The sequence below is a fragment of the Heterodontus francisci genome, chromosome 3 (assembly GCF_036365525.1).
Source record: "Heterodontus francisci isolate sHetFra1 chromosome 3, sHetFra1.hap1, whole genome shotgun sequence".
Lineage (NCBI taxonomy): Eukaryota > Metazoa > Chordata > Chondrichthyes > Heterodontiformes > Heterodontidae > Heterodontus > Heterodontus francisci.
In genome coordinates, this window is record NC_090373.1 from 169743861 (window position 1) to 169759175 (window position 15315).

At 43.2% G+C, this 15315-nt stretch overlaps 1 protein-coding gene across 2 annotated transcripts in view; it reads left to right on the forward strand.

Annotated features, from left to right (window-relative positions):
- The window catches only part of tpcn3 (two pore segment channel 3), a 65282-nt gene that overhangs the window by 48608 nt on the left and 1359 nt on the right, over positions 1-15315 (forward strand). For both annotated transcript variants that reach the window (XM_068027529.1, XM_068027530.1), the window contains 5 exons: positions 7469-7538; positions 7618-7837; positions 14692-14782; positions 14870-14983; positions 15067-15179. In XM_068027529.1, coding sequence (XP_067883630.1) covers positions 7469-7538; positions 7618-7837; positions 14692-14782; positions 14870-14983; positions 15067-15179 — 608 coding nt within the window. The remainder of the gene's footprint in view (positions 1-7468; positions 7539-7617; positions 7838-14691; positions 14783-14869; positions 14984-15066; positions 15180-15315) is intronic.

Genomic DNA, 15315 nt, shown 5'->3' on the forward strand with positions numbered 1-15315 from the left:
TGGGGAAACTGGGCATGTATTCTCTAGAATTTCAAAGAATGAGAGTTGATCTCATTGAAACCTACAAAATACTTAAAGGGATAGACAGGGTAGATGCAGCTAAGATGTTTCCCCTGGTTGGGGAGTCCAAAACCAGGGGACACGATTTCAAAATAAGGGAGAAGCCACTTAGGACAGAGTCATGGAGTTATACAGCACAGAAACAGGCCCATCGTGTCTGTGCCAGCCATCAAGCACCTAACTATTCTAGTCCTATTTTCCAGCACTTGGCCCATAGCCTTGTATGCTATGGCATTTCAAGTGATCATCTAAATACCTAAATGTTGAGGGTTCCTGCCTCTACCACCACTTCAGGCAGTGCATTCCAGATTCCAACCACCCTCTGGGTGAAAAAAGTTTTCCTCAAATCCCCTCTAAACCTCCTGCCGCTTACCTTAAATCTATGCCCCCTGGTTATTGAGCCCTCCACTAAGAGAAAAAGTCTCTTCCTATCAATGCCCCTCATAATTTTGTATACATCAAACATGTCCCCCCTTATCCTTCTCTGTTCTAAAGAAAACAACCCTCGCCTTTTCAGTCTCTCTTCATAGCTGAAATGCTCCAGCCCAGTCAACATCCTGATGAATCTCCTCTGCACCCTCTCCAGTGCAATCACATCCTTCCTATAGTGTGGTGCCCCGAACTGTACACAGTACTCCAGCTGTGGCCTAACTAGCGTTTATACAGCTCCATCATAACCTCCCTGCTCTTATATTCTATGCCTTGGCTAATAAAGGCAAATATCCCATATGCCTTCCTAACCACCTTATCTACCTGTGCTGCTGCCTTCAGTGATCTATGGACAAGTACACCAAGGACCCTCTGACCTTCTGTACTTCCTAGGGTCCTACCATCCATTGTATATTCCCTTGCCTTGTTTGTCCTCCCAAAAAGCATCACCTCACACTTCTCAGGATTAAATTCCATTTGCCACTGCTCTGCCCATCTTACCAGCCCATCGTCCTGTAATCTAAGGCTTTCCTTCTCGCTATTTACGACCCCACCAATTTTCGTGTCATCTGCGAACTTACTGATCATACCTCCTATATTCATTAAATCATTAATGTACACTACAAACAGCAAGGCTCCCAGAATCGATCCCTGTGGTACACCACTGGTCACAGGCTTCCACTTGCAAAAACAACCCTCAACCATCACCCTCTGTTTCCTGCCACCAAGCCAATTTTGGATCCAATTTGCCAAATTGCCCTGGATCCCATGGGCTCTTACCTTATTAACCAATCTCCCATGGGGGACCTTATCAAAAGCCTTACTGAAATCCATGTAGATTACACCAACTGCCTTACCCTCATCTACACATCTAGTCACTTCCTCGAAAAATTCAATCAAGTTAGTTAGACACTATCTCCCCCTGACAAAGCCGTGCTAACTATCCCTGATTATTCCCTGCCTCTCCAAGTGGAGATTAATCCTGTCCCTCAGAATTTTTTCCAATATTTTCCCAACCACTGATGTTAGACTCACCGGCCTGTAATTACCTGGTCTATCCTTGCTCCCCTTCTTGAATAATGGTACCACATTCGCTGCCCTCCAGTCCTGTGGTACCTCTCCTGAGGCCAGAAAGGATCTGAAAATTTGTGTCAGAGCCCCTGCTATCTCCTCCCTTGCCTCACACAACAGCCTGGGATACATCTCATCTGGGCCTGGGAATTTATCCACTTTTAAGCCTAATAAAGCATCTAATACCTCCTCCCTTCCAATGCTGATATGTTCAAGTATATCACAATCCCCCTCCCTGATCTCTACACCTACATCGTTGTTCTCCACAGTGAAAACAGATGAAAAGTAATCATTTAAAACCTCACCTATGTCCTCTAGCACCACACACAGATTGCCACTTTGGTCCCTAATGGGCCCTACTCTTTCCCTGGTTATCCTCTTGCCCTTAATATACTTATAAAACGCCTTAGGATTTTCCTTTATCTTGCCCGCCAATGTTTTTCATGTCCTCTCTTCGCTCTCCTAATTACTTTTTTAAGTACCCCCCTACACTTTCTATACTCCTAATGCCTCCGCTGTTTGCAGCGCTCCGAATCTGCCATAAGCCTCCCTTTTTTTTTTTCCTGATCCAATCCTCTATATCCCTTGACATCCAGGGTTCCCTGGACTTGATGGTTCTACCCTTGACCTTAATGGGAATATGTTGGTCTTGAACTCTCACTATTTCCTCTTTGCCTCCTACTGGCCTGATGTAGACTTTCCTGTAAGTAGCTGCTCCCAGTCCACTTTGGCCAGATCCTGTTTTATCGGTAGTTCCGAAGAAGGGTCACTGACCCGAAACGTTAACTCTGCTTCTCTTTCCACAGATGCTGCCAGACCTGCTGAGTGGTTCCAGCATTTCTTGTTTTTATTTCAGGTTTCCAGCAGCCGCAGTATTTTGCTTTTATCCCTCAATTCATCTGCCTTATTAGTAAATAAGTAAATGCAATCCAGCCTTGCATTTTTCACTTGTGCCTTAACAAGTCTATATTTGCTCTGCCTTCCAGACTGACTCAGTTTCTCTTCTATATTTGGCTGTGCCTCACCCCCTACTGTACCTGCACTCTGTATCCCATCCCCCAGCCAAATTAGTTTAAACCACCCTCCCCCACCAACAGCACTGGCAAACCTCCCAGCAAGAATGTTGGTCCCGTTCTGCTTCAGGTGTAACCCGTCCAACTTGTACAGGTCCTATCTTTGTCAGAAACAGATCCAGTGATCCAGCCCTCCCTCCTGCACATCTCCTCAGCCACGCATTCATCTGCTGTATCCTCATTCCTATGCTCGCTAGCATGTGGCACAGGGAGTAATCCAGAGATTACTACCTTTTGAAGTCCTGATTTTTAATCTGCTACTTAGTTCCCTAAATTCTTGTTGCAGGACCTCATCCCTGTTTCTACCTATGTCGTTAGTACCAATGTGTATCATGACCTCTGACTGCTCACCCTCCCTCTTCAGAATGTCCTGCAGCCACTCCGTGACATCCTTGACCCTAGCACCAGGGAGGCAACATACCGTTCTGGAGTCACGTTTGCGGTCACAGAAACACCTATCTGCACCCCTGCGATAGAATCCCCTATCACTACAGCTCTCCCACCCCTTTTCCTGCCCTCCGTGGTGCCACGAACTTGGCTGTTGCTGCTTTCCCCTGGGTGGCCATCCCCCCCCCAACAGTATCCATGGCAGTATATCTGTTTGAGAGGGGGATGGCCACAGGGGACTCCTGCACTACCTGTCTGCGCCTACTACTCCGTCTGGTGGTCACGCATCCCTTTTCTGCCTGTGCAGCCATTACCTGCGGTGTGACCACTTCACTAAACGTGCTATCCACAACGTCCTCAGCATCGCGGATTCTCCACAGTGAATCCACCCGCAGCTCCAGCTCCGTAATGTGGGTGGTCAGTAGCTGCGGATGCATACACTTCCTGCACACATGGTCATCAGGGACACTGGAAGCGTCCCTGATTTCCCAGATCGCGCAGGAGGAGCATATCATGGGGCTGAGCTCTCCTACCATGACTTGCCCTTGGATTAATTAGTTACTTGCTTAATTAAAAAATACTAATTACACTAGTGGCCTTGTTCTACGCACTACAATCTAAAGTCCTTAATAAGTTACACTGAATTAAAAAAACACTTTAGTAGTACTCACCTTATCACCAGAGGTTTTTTTTTCAACAAAAAAAACTTTCCCCTTTTTTTTTCAGCTATTTAAATGCACTAACAGCTGCTACTCACCCAACCAATCACCTTGCAGATTTCCCATGATGTCACTAAGTTTTTTTTTCGAGTCTTAGCGCACGCCAAGAGGGAGAGCAGGTCCGCCAGCCGCCGCCACTCCTGTCTTCAGGTAAGTGAGGGCTTCGAGCCCCGCGCTCTTTTACAGCTCCCGCTCCGGATCAGCTTCCGCCCAGGTCTGCCAGTCGCCGCCGCTGCTGTCTTCAGGTAAGTGAGGGTCTCGAGCCCCGCGCTCTTTTACAGCTCCCGCTCCGGATCAGCTTCTGCCCAGGTCTGCTAGCCGCTGCCGGTCCTGTCTTCAGGTAAGTGGAGATGAGGAGAAATTTCTTTATTCAGAGGGTTGTGAATATTTGAAATTCTCTACCCCAGAGAGCTGTGGAAGCTCAGTCATTGAGTAAGTTTAAAGCAGAGATTGACAGATTTCTAAACACAAATGACATCAGGGGATAATGTGGGGAAAAAGGCATTGAAGTGAACGATCAGCCATGATCCTATTGAATGGTGGAGCAGGCTTAATGGCCTACTCCTGCTCCTATGTTCCTATACTGCAGCCACTGGAAATCTGAAATAAAAACGAAATGCTGGAAATATTCAACAGGTCTGGCAGCATCTGTGGAGAGAGAAACAGTTAACGTTTCAGGTTGATGACTTTTCTTCAGAGCTGGCAAAGGTTAGAAATGTAATTCGGTTTTAAGCAAGTGAAGTGGTGGGGGGAGGGGGGAAGGAAGAAGAACAAAAGGGAAGGTGTGGGATAGGGTGGAGGGCAGGAGAGTTTAAATGACAAAGATGCCTTGGAATAAAAGGCAAAGGGAGTGGTAATAGTTGTAGTAAAAGACAAAGTGTTTGTCCAGAGAGAGCGTTAATGGCAGAATTAGGACCCGCTCTGTCCAAAAGCAAAAACATAAAAAGCAAGTTTAAGACAGGCACGTAGTTTTAAAAAAAAAAAAAATCAAAATGGTGTTCACGGTCTGAAATTGAACTCAATGTTGAGTCCAGAAAGTTGTAAAGTGCCGAATTGGAAGATGAGGTGCTGTTTCTCAAGCTGCAGCAGGCTGAGAACAGAAATGTGTGCATGAGAGCAAGGTAGCAAATTAAAATGGCAAGCAACTAGAAGCTCAGTGTCTTGCTTGTAGACTGAAAGGAGGTTTTCCACAAAGCGGTCACCCAATCTGTATTTGACCTCCCCAATGTAGAGGAGACTGCGTTGCGAGCAGCAAATACAGTATACTAAATTGAAAGAAGTACTTTGGATGGTGAGGAGAGAAGAGGTAAAAGGGCAGGTGTTATACCTCCTGCAATTGCATGGGAAGGGGACAAGGTGTTGGGGCTGATGGAGTGGATCAGGGTGTCGCAGAGGGAACGGTCCCTTTGGAATGCTGACAGGGGAAGGGAGGTGAAGGTGTTTAGTGGTGGCATCATGCTGGAGGTGATGGAGGATGATCCTTTGGATGTGGAGGCCAGTGGGGTGGAAAGTGAGGACAAGGGAAACCCTCCCTCCCAGAACCTAGTCCACTCTTCCATCACCCCTGCCACCTTGTCCTCTTCCCACGGCACCTTCCCATGCACTGCGGAAAAATAAACAAACAGGTTTTCTTGTACTCTCTCCTGTTTTTTTTCTTCTACGTTGCTAGAAACAAAAGCAATGGCCACATTTAAGGCTAAGGAGTTTGTAGAGCAGGGAGAGATGTCCCATGATAAGTTAAGCAAATTAAGTGTTGAAGATTTAAAAAGCTTGTCGACAGAGGTGGAAATCACTTTCAGACAAAAAGCAAAGAAACCTGAACTGGTTCAAAGTCTCGCCAACCATTTTAAACTTACTCCTGAACTAGAAGACCACATGAAACCAGAGACTGAAAAAAATAATTCTAGCTAGAATCCAGTTGCAGATGAAAAAGGAAGAAATACAGATACAGTTGAAAAGGGAGGAGATGCAGTTTCAGAAGGAAAAGGAAGAGAGAGAGTTTCAAAAGTAAAAAGAGGAAAGAGACGCAAAGAGAGGAAGCAGCCAGAAAGTTTGAGATGAGAGACGGCAAATCCAAAATGAAAATGCTGCCAGCTGCTCATCTTGTCTCCAATTTAGAGCAAAACTTTGATGTTCTAAGACACTCAAGACTAGTGCCAAGATTTTATGAGGAGGAGGTTGAGTCATATTTTGTCATCTGAGAAAATGGCTACCAGGCTAAAATGGCCAAAAGAATTTTGGGCTCACCTCATACAAGGCGAGTCGTGGATAGGGCTCGTGAAGCTTTTTCCCTGTTATCAGAAGAAAGTTCCTCTGATTTATGAACTATCTAGAACTGCAGTTCTAAACACATGAGCTGGTATTGGAAGCATATAGATAGAAATTCAGACACACCTGGAAAAGACCCTGCAGACTTGCATTGAATTTGAAAGAAGTAAACACATGGCTTTTGATTGGATACGATTTCTCAAGCTAGGACCCTCATAAGAAAATTTGAGAGAAGTGATGTTGCTGGAAGAGTTTAAAAATAGCGTCACAAGTAGTATAATAACCCACATCAAAAAACAGAGTCACAAGAGTAAGGGAAGCAGCTAAAATGGTCGATTTATGAATTAATACACAAATCCCTAACTCAATAAATTTGGGTCTAGTAACTCTTACAAGCTAGGGAGAGAAAGCAGGGATGCAGTGGAAGCAGAAATGGATTCAAGAGAAAAGGAGAGTAGGGAAGGAAGATTAGACCAATCTCCAACTAGCAAATCTAGGCATGTCCAGGTCAATTAGGGAAGGAAATCTTTTGTCCTTACCTGGTCTGGCCTACTACATGTGACTCCAGACTCGCAGCAATGTGGTTGACTCTTAACTGCCCTCTAAAATGGCCGAGCAAGCCACTTCGTTGTCAAGGGCAATTGGGGATGGGCAACAAATGCTGGTCTTGTGACGCCCACATCCCATGAAAGAATTAAAAAAATTCAACACAAGGTCGAAGAACAGCACCTCATCTTCTGGTTAGGCACTTTACAGCCTTTTGGGCTCAACATTGAGTTCAACTATTTCAAACCATGAACCCCATTTTGTGTTTTTTTTTACCATGTGCCGGACTTATACTTGTTTTTCATGTTTTTGCTTTTGTACAGAGCTGTTCATTACCCTGCCATTAACAATTTCTCTGGATAATTGCTTTTGTTTTTTTACTGCAACTATTAGCACTCATTTGTCTTTTGTTTCATGATGTCTGTCATTTAATCCCTCTGCCCTATCACACAGCTTCCCTTTTGTTCATTGTTCTCCACCCCCCCCTTCACTTGCTCAAAACCTATTACATTTCTAACCTTTGCCAGTTTTGGTGAATGGTCGTTAACTCTGTTTCTCTCTCAACAGATGTTGCCGGGCCAGCTGAGTATTTCCAGCACTTTACTATTTTTATTTCTAACTAATGGCAAATAGGTGCTATAGGTATGTTCACTGATGTTGTACTTATTTATGTTTCTGGAATCAAGCAAACTTCATCTGTAAAAGCAACTGGTCAAGGTTGAAAAATAGTAACTGAAGTTGTTTTTTTCTCTGCATGATGACTTCAGGGAAAACATGTAGGACTTTCTACAGCAGAGGGAGGAGGAAGAATTGAATGAAGCAAAGGCCATTGTACAGAATCTCTGAAAGGGTTGGATTTGTCTTAATCTGTACTTTTTATAATCAAAATCTTTTACATTTTGTTTTCTTTCATAGGTTCAGGGTTCTACTGAATACACTGGTAAATCTTATTCCTACAATGCTAACCTATGCAGGACTTGTTGTGGTAAGTAAAGCTGCCTTAATAACATTTGGATTAATGAGCTCCCTTTTTAAAAATTTTAATTTAATGCATTTTCTTTTAGGTCGTGTACTACATATTTGCGATTGTTGGAATGGAAGCATTCAAAGGCAGGATTCGATTTTATGGTGCTAACTCTACTGAACCTGCAGCCAAATATTGTGGGAATCCAGCACTGAAGGGTTCTCAGTTTGCTGCTCTTAGATACTGCAGGAATAACTTCAATAACCTCATTTCAGCCTTCATTTTGTTAATTGAATTAACAGTGGTCAATCAATGGCATGATATCCTTTTTTAAATTTACAAATAATTACTCTTTTCCCTCTTGAATGGAATTGTGCTGCTCTTAATTGTTGAAGAAGACAGTCCAACAGTGAGTTATCTCAATCGAGAAGTGTAGAACAAGGTGATGCCTTGTCACCAATTTTATTTATTTTAGATCAGCTCTTATAGACATTGGAGAATTGAGGATCAGGGTCTTTTTAAGAGGGTTTGGAAATGGAGATAAAAACATGGCTCTAATTTATGACGCTCTTGTGAGAAGTTCTTTTAAAGAAATGACAACTAATCATAAAATCCTCCAACTTTTCTGGGGTAATAATGTAAAGTGTAATATGGGGGAAAGCAGAGTTTCTTATAGTTTGTAAAAATAAGACCCAAATTAGGATGCCAATTCCCTGTTCTCTGAATGAAGAGATCAGATGTATTTGCTCCTGGGGAAATTGAAAAGTGCCTTGAGGTGATAACTGGCTTAGTAAATTGGAACTATGGATGAAGAATTTGGAAGTGGAAAGTTTAAAACCATGACCAAGGGCTGCAATCTTGTTTGAGTGTATTTTAATCTAATTCATGTGGCAGTCTCTCAGGCTTTGCTTATGAAGCTCAATAGGTTGATCAGAACATCTATTAAGAAAATGTTGTATCTTTCGAGAGATAACTGGTTTTCTTTATGCAAGAAATCAAGATTAGATTCACCAATCCTGGCGGCAATATTAAGAAAATTGGAGGCCAGGAGGAATTTCAAGGATAATATCATTAGGGCTTCTTTTATGTATACCAAGATGGGCCATGGTGTCAGGATTGATAAATTCAAGAAACTCAATACCGTCAGCCGGTGAATAAAGCAGAAGAGATTCAAAGCACTAAAAGTGGTACAAAATGCCCTTTCCAATGTATGCTCAAAAATGTTATGAATGATAATATAAATAGGTGGCTGTGTAATTTTGGAGGTATGAAATATATCCAATTAATTGAAGCACTTCAGTTAAGAGCAAATATATGTACCCTTCATGAGTTGCATTGACTAGAGATTTGCAGAGAAGTAAAACCATGCAGGAGGTGTGGAACAGTTAGTGAAACAATTTTGCATGTTGTTATTGACCGAGATTGAAGGAGTGCACTGTCTTTTCTAGTCCCACTTCTCCACAGGTCACAACATATATTTAAAAAAAAATTTTACCCAGTTACCGATTTGGTCAATCATATTCTATATTCCTTATCCCAGAATAAAATAGACCAACCAGGTTTCTTTAATAAAATTATCAGCTTATTATAAAATGAGACTTAATGAAGCAAAGCATAAACATACAGATTGAAATATGAAAGTTCCCTTTTAAAATCCCCTGCAAACCACACACTGAAAAAAAAATAGAAATTCTCTCTCTGCAGACATCTGTTACAAGAAAAAAATAAAAAAATACTTTGGTCAAATACTTGCTAATTCTTGCAGAAAACAGAGAAGATATGGAAAGATATTAGTTGTCCCTTTGGTCTGGCATCCGGGTATACGGTGACTGGTCACTGGGGTCTTTTCTGGAGCAGTTCTTTTCAGGTGATGTAGAGAATTACCCTGGCAGGTTTTTCCAGGCGAAATATGGCATCGGGTTTCAGCCAGCACATACTTGAATCGCAGGGCTTTTCCAAAGACAGGAGGAAAGAGGAGCTGACACAGTGGACTTCTCAGGGTTTCTTAAGAGAGATGCAGAAAGGATAAGTTGGGGTTTGTTTCTTAGCAGGCTGATCTTCAACTGCTTTTCAAATACTGTCCACACCCCAACTGAACTGAAAACTATCTAAACCCCAAAATGGAAAATCAACCTCCTAACCTCCATAAACCTGGACATCTGGCTTCTCTGTAAACAGGCCCCTTAGTCCATGGTTCCTGTTTATTTATCTTTTTTTTTAAATTAGTTTCTGGGATGTGGGCATCATTGGCTCAGCCAGCATTTATTGCCCATTCCTAATTGCCCTTGAGAAGATGGTGGTGAGCTGCCTTCTTGAACCGCTGCAGTCCATGCGGGGTAGGTCCACCTTCAGAGCTGTTAGGAAGGGAGTTGCAGGATTTTGACCCAGTGACAGTGTAGGAGCGGCGATCTAGTTACAAGTCAGGATCATGTGTGGCTTGGAGGGGAACTTGCAGGTCGTGGTGTTCCCATGCTTGGAAGGTGCTATCTAAGGAGCCTTGGCGCATTCCTGCAGTGCATCTTGTAGATGGTACACACAGTTGCCACTGTGCGTTGGTGGTGGAGTGAATGTTTGTCGAGCTTCTTTAGTGTTGTTGGAGCTGCACCCATCCAGGTAAGTGGAGAGTATTCCATCACACTCCTGACTTGTGCCTTGTAGATGGTGGACAGGCTTTGGGAAGTCAGGAGGTGAGTTACTTATCACAGGATTCCTAGCCTCTGACCTGCTTTTGTAGCCACGGTGTTTATATGGCTACTCCAGTTCAGTTTCTAGTCAATGGTAACCCCCAGGATGTTGATAAGGCAGGTGATCTCCAGTAGAGGTTGTCTTTAGCACTCCTTGATTCTTCCAGTAAGTGTTTACAGTCAAGTGTCCTTTCAGTGACCCCAGTGAAAAACAATGTCCAGCATTTCTTCAGACTTCCAAATGAACCCATTTCCTCAAGTTAAATGAGTAATTAATTAAAAACATTTTTAAAAAGCCTCTCGTAACAATATCTTGAGTAATTGTCCATTTTTGAATATGCACCATTGTGGGAAAGTTAATTGATAAAGTAGATGGATATAGTTTCAAAGTTAACTGAACTAAGGTTAATTTGGGAAAGCAATTTTATAGAGGTTTCGAGAATGATTTGTGCAATGATTGTGGATGCAAAGACTGTAATGGGTATTTGAAGAAGGCCTGGGGTAAAATGATGTACCTTATGAGCATTAGTCTGAATGGGCAGATAATTTAACTAATTATAAAAGCGTTGCTTTCTTTGGATTTGTACATGTTGTTCCAGAGGAAGATGGTTTAATAGTTCAATGAAATTTTTAGGTATCATGCACTATAGAGGATTTATGATATGTTTACGGGCTTGCCATGTTTTTATGGATCTGTACTTAATATTTACATCTGTAGAAATATGTAATTTTAATCTTTTATTTAAATATATCAGGATGAGTTGGGTACTTGATAATAAGAGGTCAAGCTGTCTCGAGGTATTAACTGTTTCAAAATTTCCCTGCATGATTCAACACTTGTACTGGGTATTTCCTCATACTCATAGCCAGCCATTGTAACTTCGGCCAATGTCCAGAAACATCTAAAAGACAAGTAAATAGGGTTTCTACTAGTCTCTTGCTGATATGACACCTGGTTAGAATTCCTGAGGAAATTCCTGGAATTGGTGTTTAGCCCTTTGAGTTGCTATCCTGTTCACTTTGATGTATTTTTATTTATTCATGGGATATGAGCATTGTTGGCTAGGCCAGCATTTGTTGCCCATACCTAATTGCCCCTGAAGGTGGTGATCAGCTGTTGCCTTGAAACGCTGCAGTCCATGTGGTATAGGTACTCCCACAGTGCTGTTAGGAAGGAAACTCCATGATTTTGATCATGCAACAGTGAAGAAATGGCAATTTAGTTCCAAGTTAGGTTGGTGTGTGCCTTGGAGGGAAACTTACAGATGGTGGGGTTCCCATACGTTTGCTGCCCATGTGTTCCAGTTGGTAGAGGTTGTAGGTTTAGAAAGTGCTGTTGAAGGCTTGCTGAGTTGCTGCAGTAAATGCATCTTGTAAATGGTGCACACTGCTGCCACAGTGGGCTAATGGGGTGCCGATCAACGGCTTGCTTTGTCCTGGATGGTGTTGAGTTTCTTGAGTCGTGTTGGAGCGGCACTGATCCAGGCAAGTGGGGAGAATTCCATCACACTCCTGCCTTGTGCTTTGTAGATGGTGGACAGGTATAGGGGAGTCAGGAGAGGAGTTACTGTCCCCTGAATTCCCAGCCTCTGACCTGCTCTTGTTGTCACGATATTTATGTTTTAGTTATAGAGATACAGCACTGAAACAGGCCCTTCGGCCCACCGTGTCTGTGCCGACTATCAACCACCCATTTATACTAATGCTACACTAATCCCATATTCCTACCACATCCCCACCTGTCCCTATATTTCCCTACCACCTACCTACACTAGGGGCAATTGCTAATGGCCAATTTACCTATCAACCTGCAAGTCTTTGGCATGTGGGAGGAAACCGGAGCACCCGGAGGAAACCCACGCAGACACAGGGAGAACTTGCAAACTCCACACAGGCAGTACCCAGAATTGAACCCGGGTCACTGGAGCTGTGAGGCTGCAGTGCTAACCACTGCGCCACTGTGCCGCCCTAAATGTGGCTGCTGTGGTTCAGTTTCTGGTCAATGGTGAAATACAGGATGATGGTGGGGGAGATCATTGATGGTAATGTCATTGGACGTCAAGGGAGATGGTTAGATTCTCTGTTGTTGGAGGTCATCATTGCCTGCGCTTGGGTGGCGTGAATGTTAATTGCCAATTATCAGCCTAAGCCTGAATGTTGTCCAGATCTTGCAGTCCATGCTCACATGTAGCTGAGGAGTTGTGAATGGACCTGAACACTGTAATCATCAGCAAATATCCTCACTTCTGACCTTATAATGGAGGGAAGGCCATTGATGAATAAGCTGAAGATGGTTGGGCCTAAAACATGGCCCTGAGGAACTGCTGCAGTAATATCCTGGAGCTGAGATGATTAGCTTCCAACAATCACAGCTATCTTCCCTTGTGCTAATTATGACTCCAGCCAGTGGAGAGTTTCATTCCCAATTCGGATTGACTTCAATTTTGCTAGGGCTCCTTGATGCCACAGTTGATCAAATTCTGCCTCGAGTATCAAGGGTAGCCACACAAACCTGACTTCTGGAATTCAGCTCTCTCGTCCATTTTTGGACCAAAGCTGTAATGAAGTCTGGAGCCAAATGACCCTGGCTGAACCCGAAGTGAACATTGGTGAGTAGGTTATTGCTAAGTAAGTGCTGCTTGATTGCACTGGCTGATTGACAGTTGTCTGACAGAGCAGTAATTGGCCAGATTGGATTTGTCCTGCTTTTCACCTGGGCAATTTTCCAGATTGTTGGGTAAATGCCAGTGTTGTAACTGTACTGGAACAGCTTGACTAGGGCAGATAGTTCTGGAGCACAAGGTTGGGATGTTTTTCTGGGTCCATATCCTTTGCTTTATAAAGTAGCTTCATTTGTTTCTTGATATCAAATGGAGTGAATTAAATTGGCTGAAGACTGGCATGTGTGATGCTGGGGCCCCCAAGAGGCAGAGATGGATCATCCACTCTGCACTTCTGCTTGAAGATGTTGCAAATGCTTCAGCCTTGTCTTTTGCACTGACATGCTGGCCTCCCCCATCATTGACGATAGGGATGTTTGTGGAGCCTCCTACTCCAGTTAGTTTTTTAATTGCCCACCATCATTTTCCACCAGATGTAGCAGGACTGCAGTGTTGATCTGATCCATTAGTTGTGGGATCACTTAGCTCTGTCTATGCCATGCTGCCTCCACTTTAGGTTGGCACTTCACTTTCAGGTATGCCAGGTGCTGCTCCTGGCATGCTCTCCTGTACTCCATATTGTACCAGGGCTGATCCCCTGGCTCGATGGTAATGGTAGAGTGAGGGAATTGCCAGGCCATGGTTGAATACAATTCTGCTGCTGCTGCCTCACTGCACTTCATGGATGCTCAGTTTTGAGCTGCTAGATTTGTTCTGACTCTGTTGTTTTCACAATGATTTGTGCTGTGCTCACTCCTATCCGTACTGCCACAGACAAATACATCTGCAACAGGTAGGTTGGTGAGGGCAAAGTCAAGTTGTTTTTTCTCGTTGATTCTCTTACCACCTGCCACAAGTCCATTGTGGCAAATATGTCCTTCAGAGTTCGGTCAGTAATGGTACAACCTAGCCACGCTTGACTGACATTGAAGTTCCCCACCCATTCTGTACCCTTGCTACCCTCAGTGCTGCTTCCAAGTGGTATTCACTGTGGAAGAGTACTGATTTCATCAGCTGAGGGAGCGTGATAGGAGGTTTCATTGCCCATGTTTGACTTTGATTCCAGACCCCAGTCTCATGGCACAATGTTGAGGACTTCCAGGGCCACTCCATCCTGACTGTATCGTACTATGCTGCCAGCTGTGGTGCCCCTGCCCTGCTAGTGGGGTGGGATGGTGATGGAGTCTGGGACATTGGCTGTAAGGTATTATTTGATGAGTATGGCTGTCAGGCTGTTTCTTGACTAATCTGTGGGACAATTTTTAATTCTGTATGGACGTCGCTGGCAACCCCTACGTATTGCCAACCCTAGATGCCCTGTGACAGCTGTGGTGGTGAGCCTCCTTGAATCTTTGCAGTCTGTAAGCAGTTGATGCAACAGAGTGGCCTAAGGGCAACTTCAGGGTAGTTAAGAGTGAAAGATGTTGATATAGGACTGTCATTGAAAAAAAAGCAGTCTGGGTGAGGACAGTAGGTTTCCTAAAGGACATTGGTGAACTAGTTAGATTTTTAAGGCAATCTGACAGCTTCATAATCACCTTTTACTGATGCCACTTTTTATTTCAAGATTTTATATATTTTTTTTTAAACTGAGTTCAAATTTTTGAACTGCCATGGTGGATTTTGAACATCCATCCCCTGGTACTATAGTGCGTTACCACTGCGCTATAGTACCCTTACTGATTGACATAGATACATTGAATTGACTTGGACAAATAAATACTTGAAATAAATGTTCAGATTTTGTTAACACTTGGTCAAATTACATTCCTAATCATTAGTACTCTCTTTTTCACTGCTTTGTGCTCTTGGACTCCTTGACGATAATACTTCTTGCAACTGGATTTGTGAAAGTAACTCACTTAACTGCAAGGATCTTCTTTGTCATCTTTCATATAGTGGTTGTTATTATACTTATCAAGTAAGTTCAATATGCTGACTTTTGGGATTTCACATCTATTCAGTTCATTAAATGGGTGAGATTGATTTTTTTTCTCTCCTTTGAAAGTATCTTTATAGCATTTGTTTTGGAAGCTTTTTTTGTGGAACACTCATTGGCCAGGAGTGCAGTAGAAACTGCAGTTGAGAAGAAAATTCAAGAGCTTGGAATGGGAGACTGCACGTAAGTAAAGAAGGGATAAGTGTTTGTGTTGCTTAGAAGTTTAATGTGGCAGATGACCTCTTTAAATGTAGTATTTAATTTAGGGACCAACCAGCTGGAAGCCTAGTTGAAGTTATGGAGATAAATGAAAATGATCTCAGTAACACTGATGATACAGACTTGAAATCCAGACTGAGATTCAGAATAGCTTCAATTAGTAAGTATATGTAATTGAAAAATGTTTTTACACTCCGTTCTTCTGCGAATGATAGTTGTTGCTGTGCTGAATCAGGTTCCTGTAGGCCACTGCCTTCTGAATGTTTCATCCTCTGCCCCCCACCCCCCATGACCAT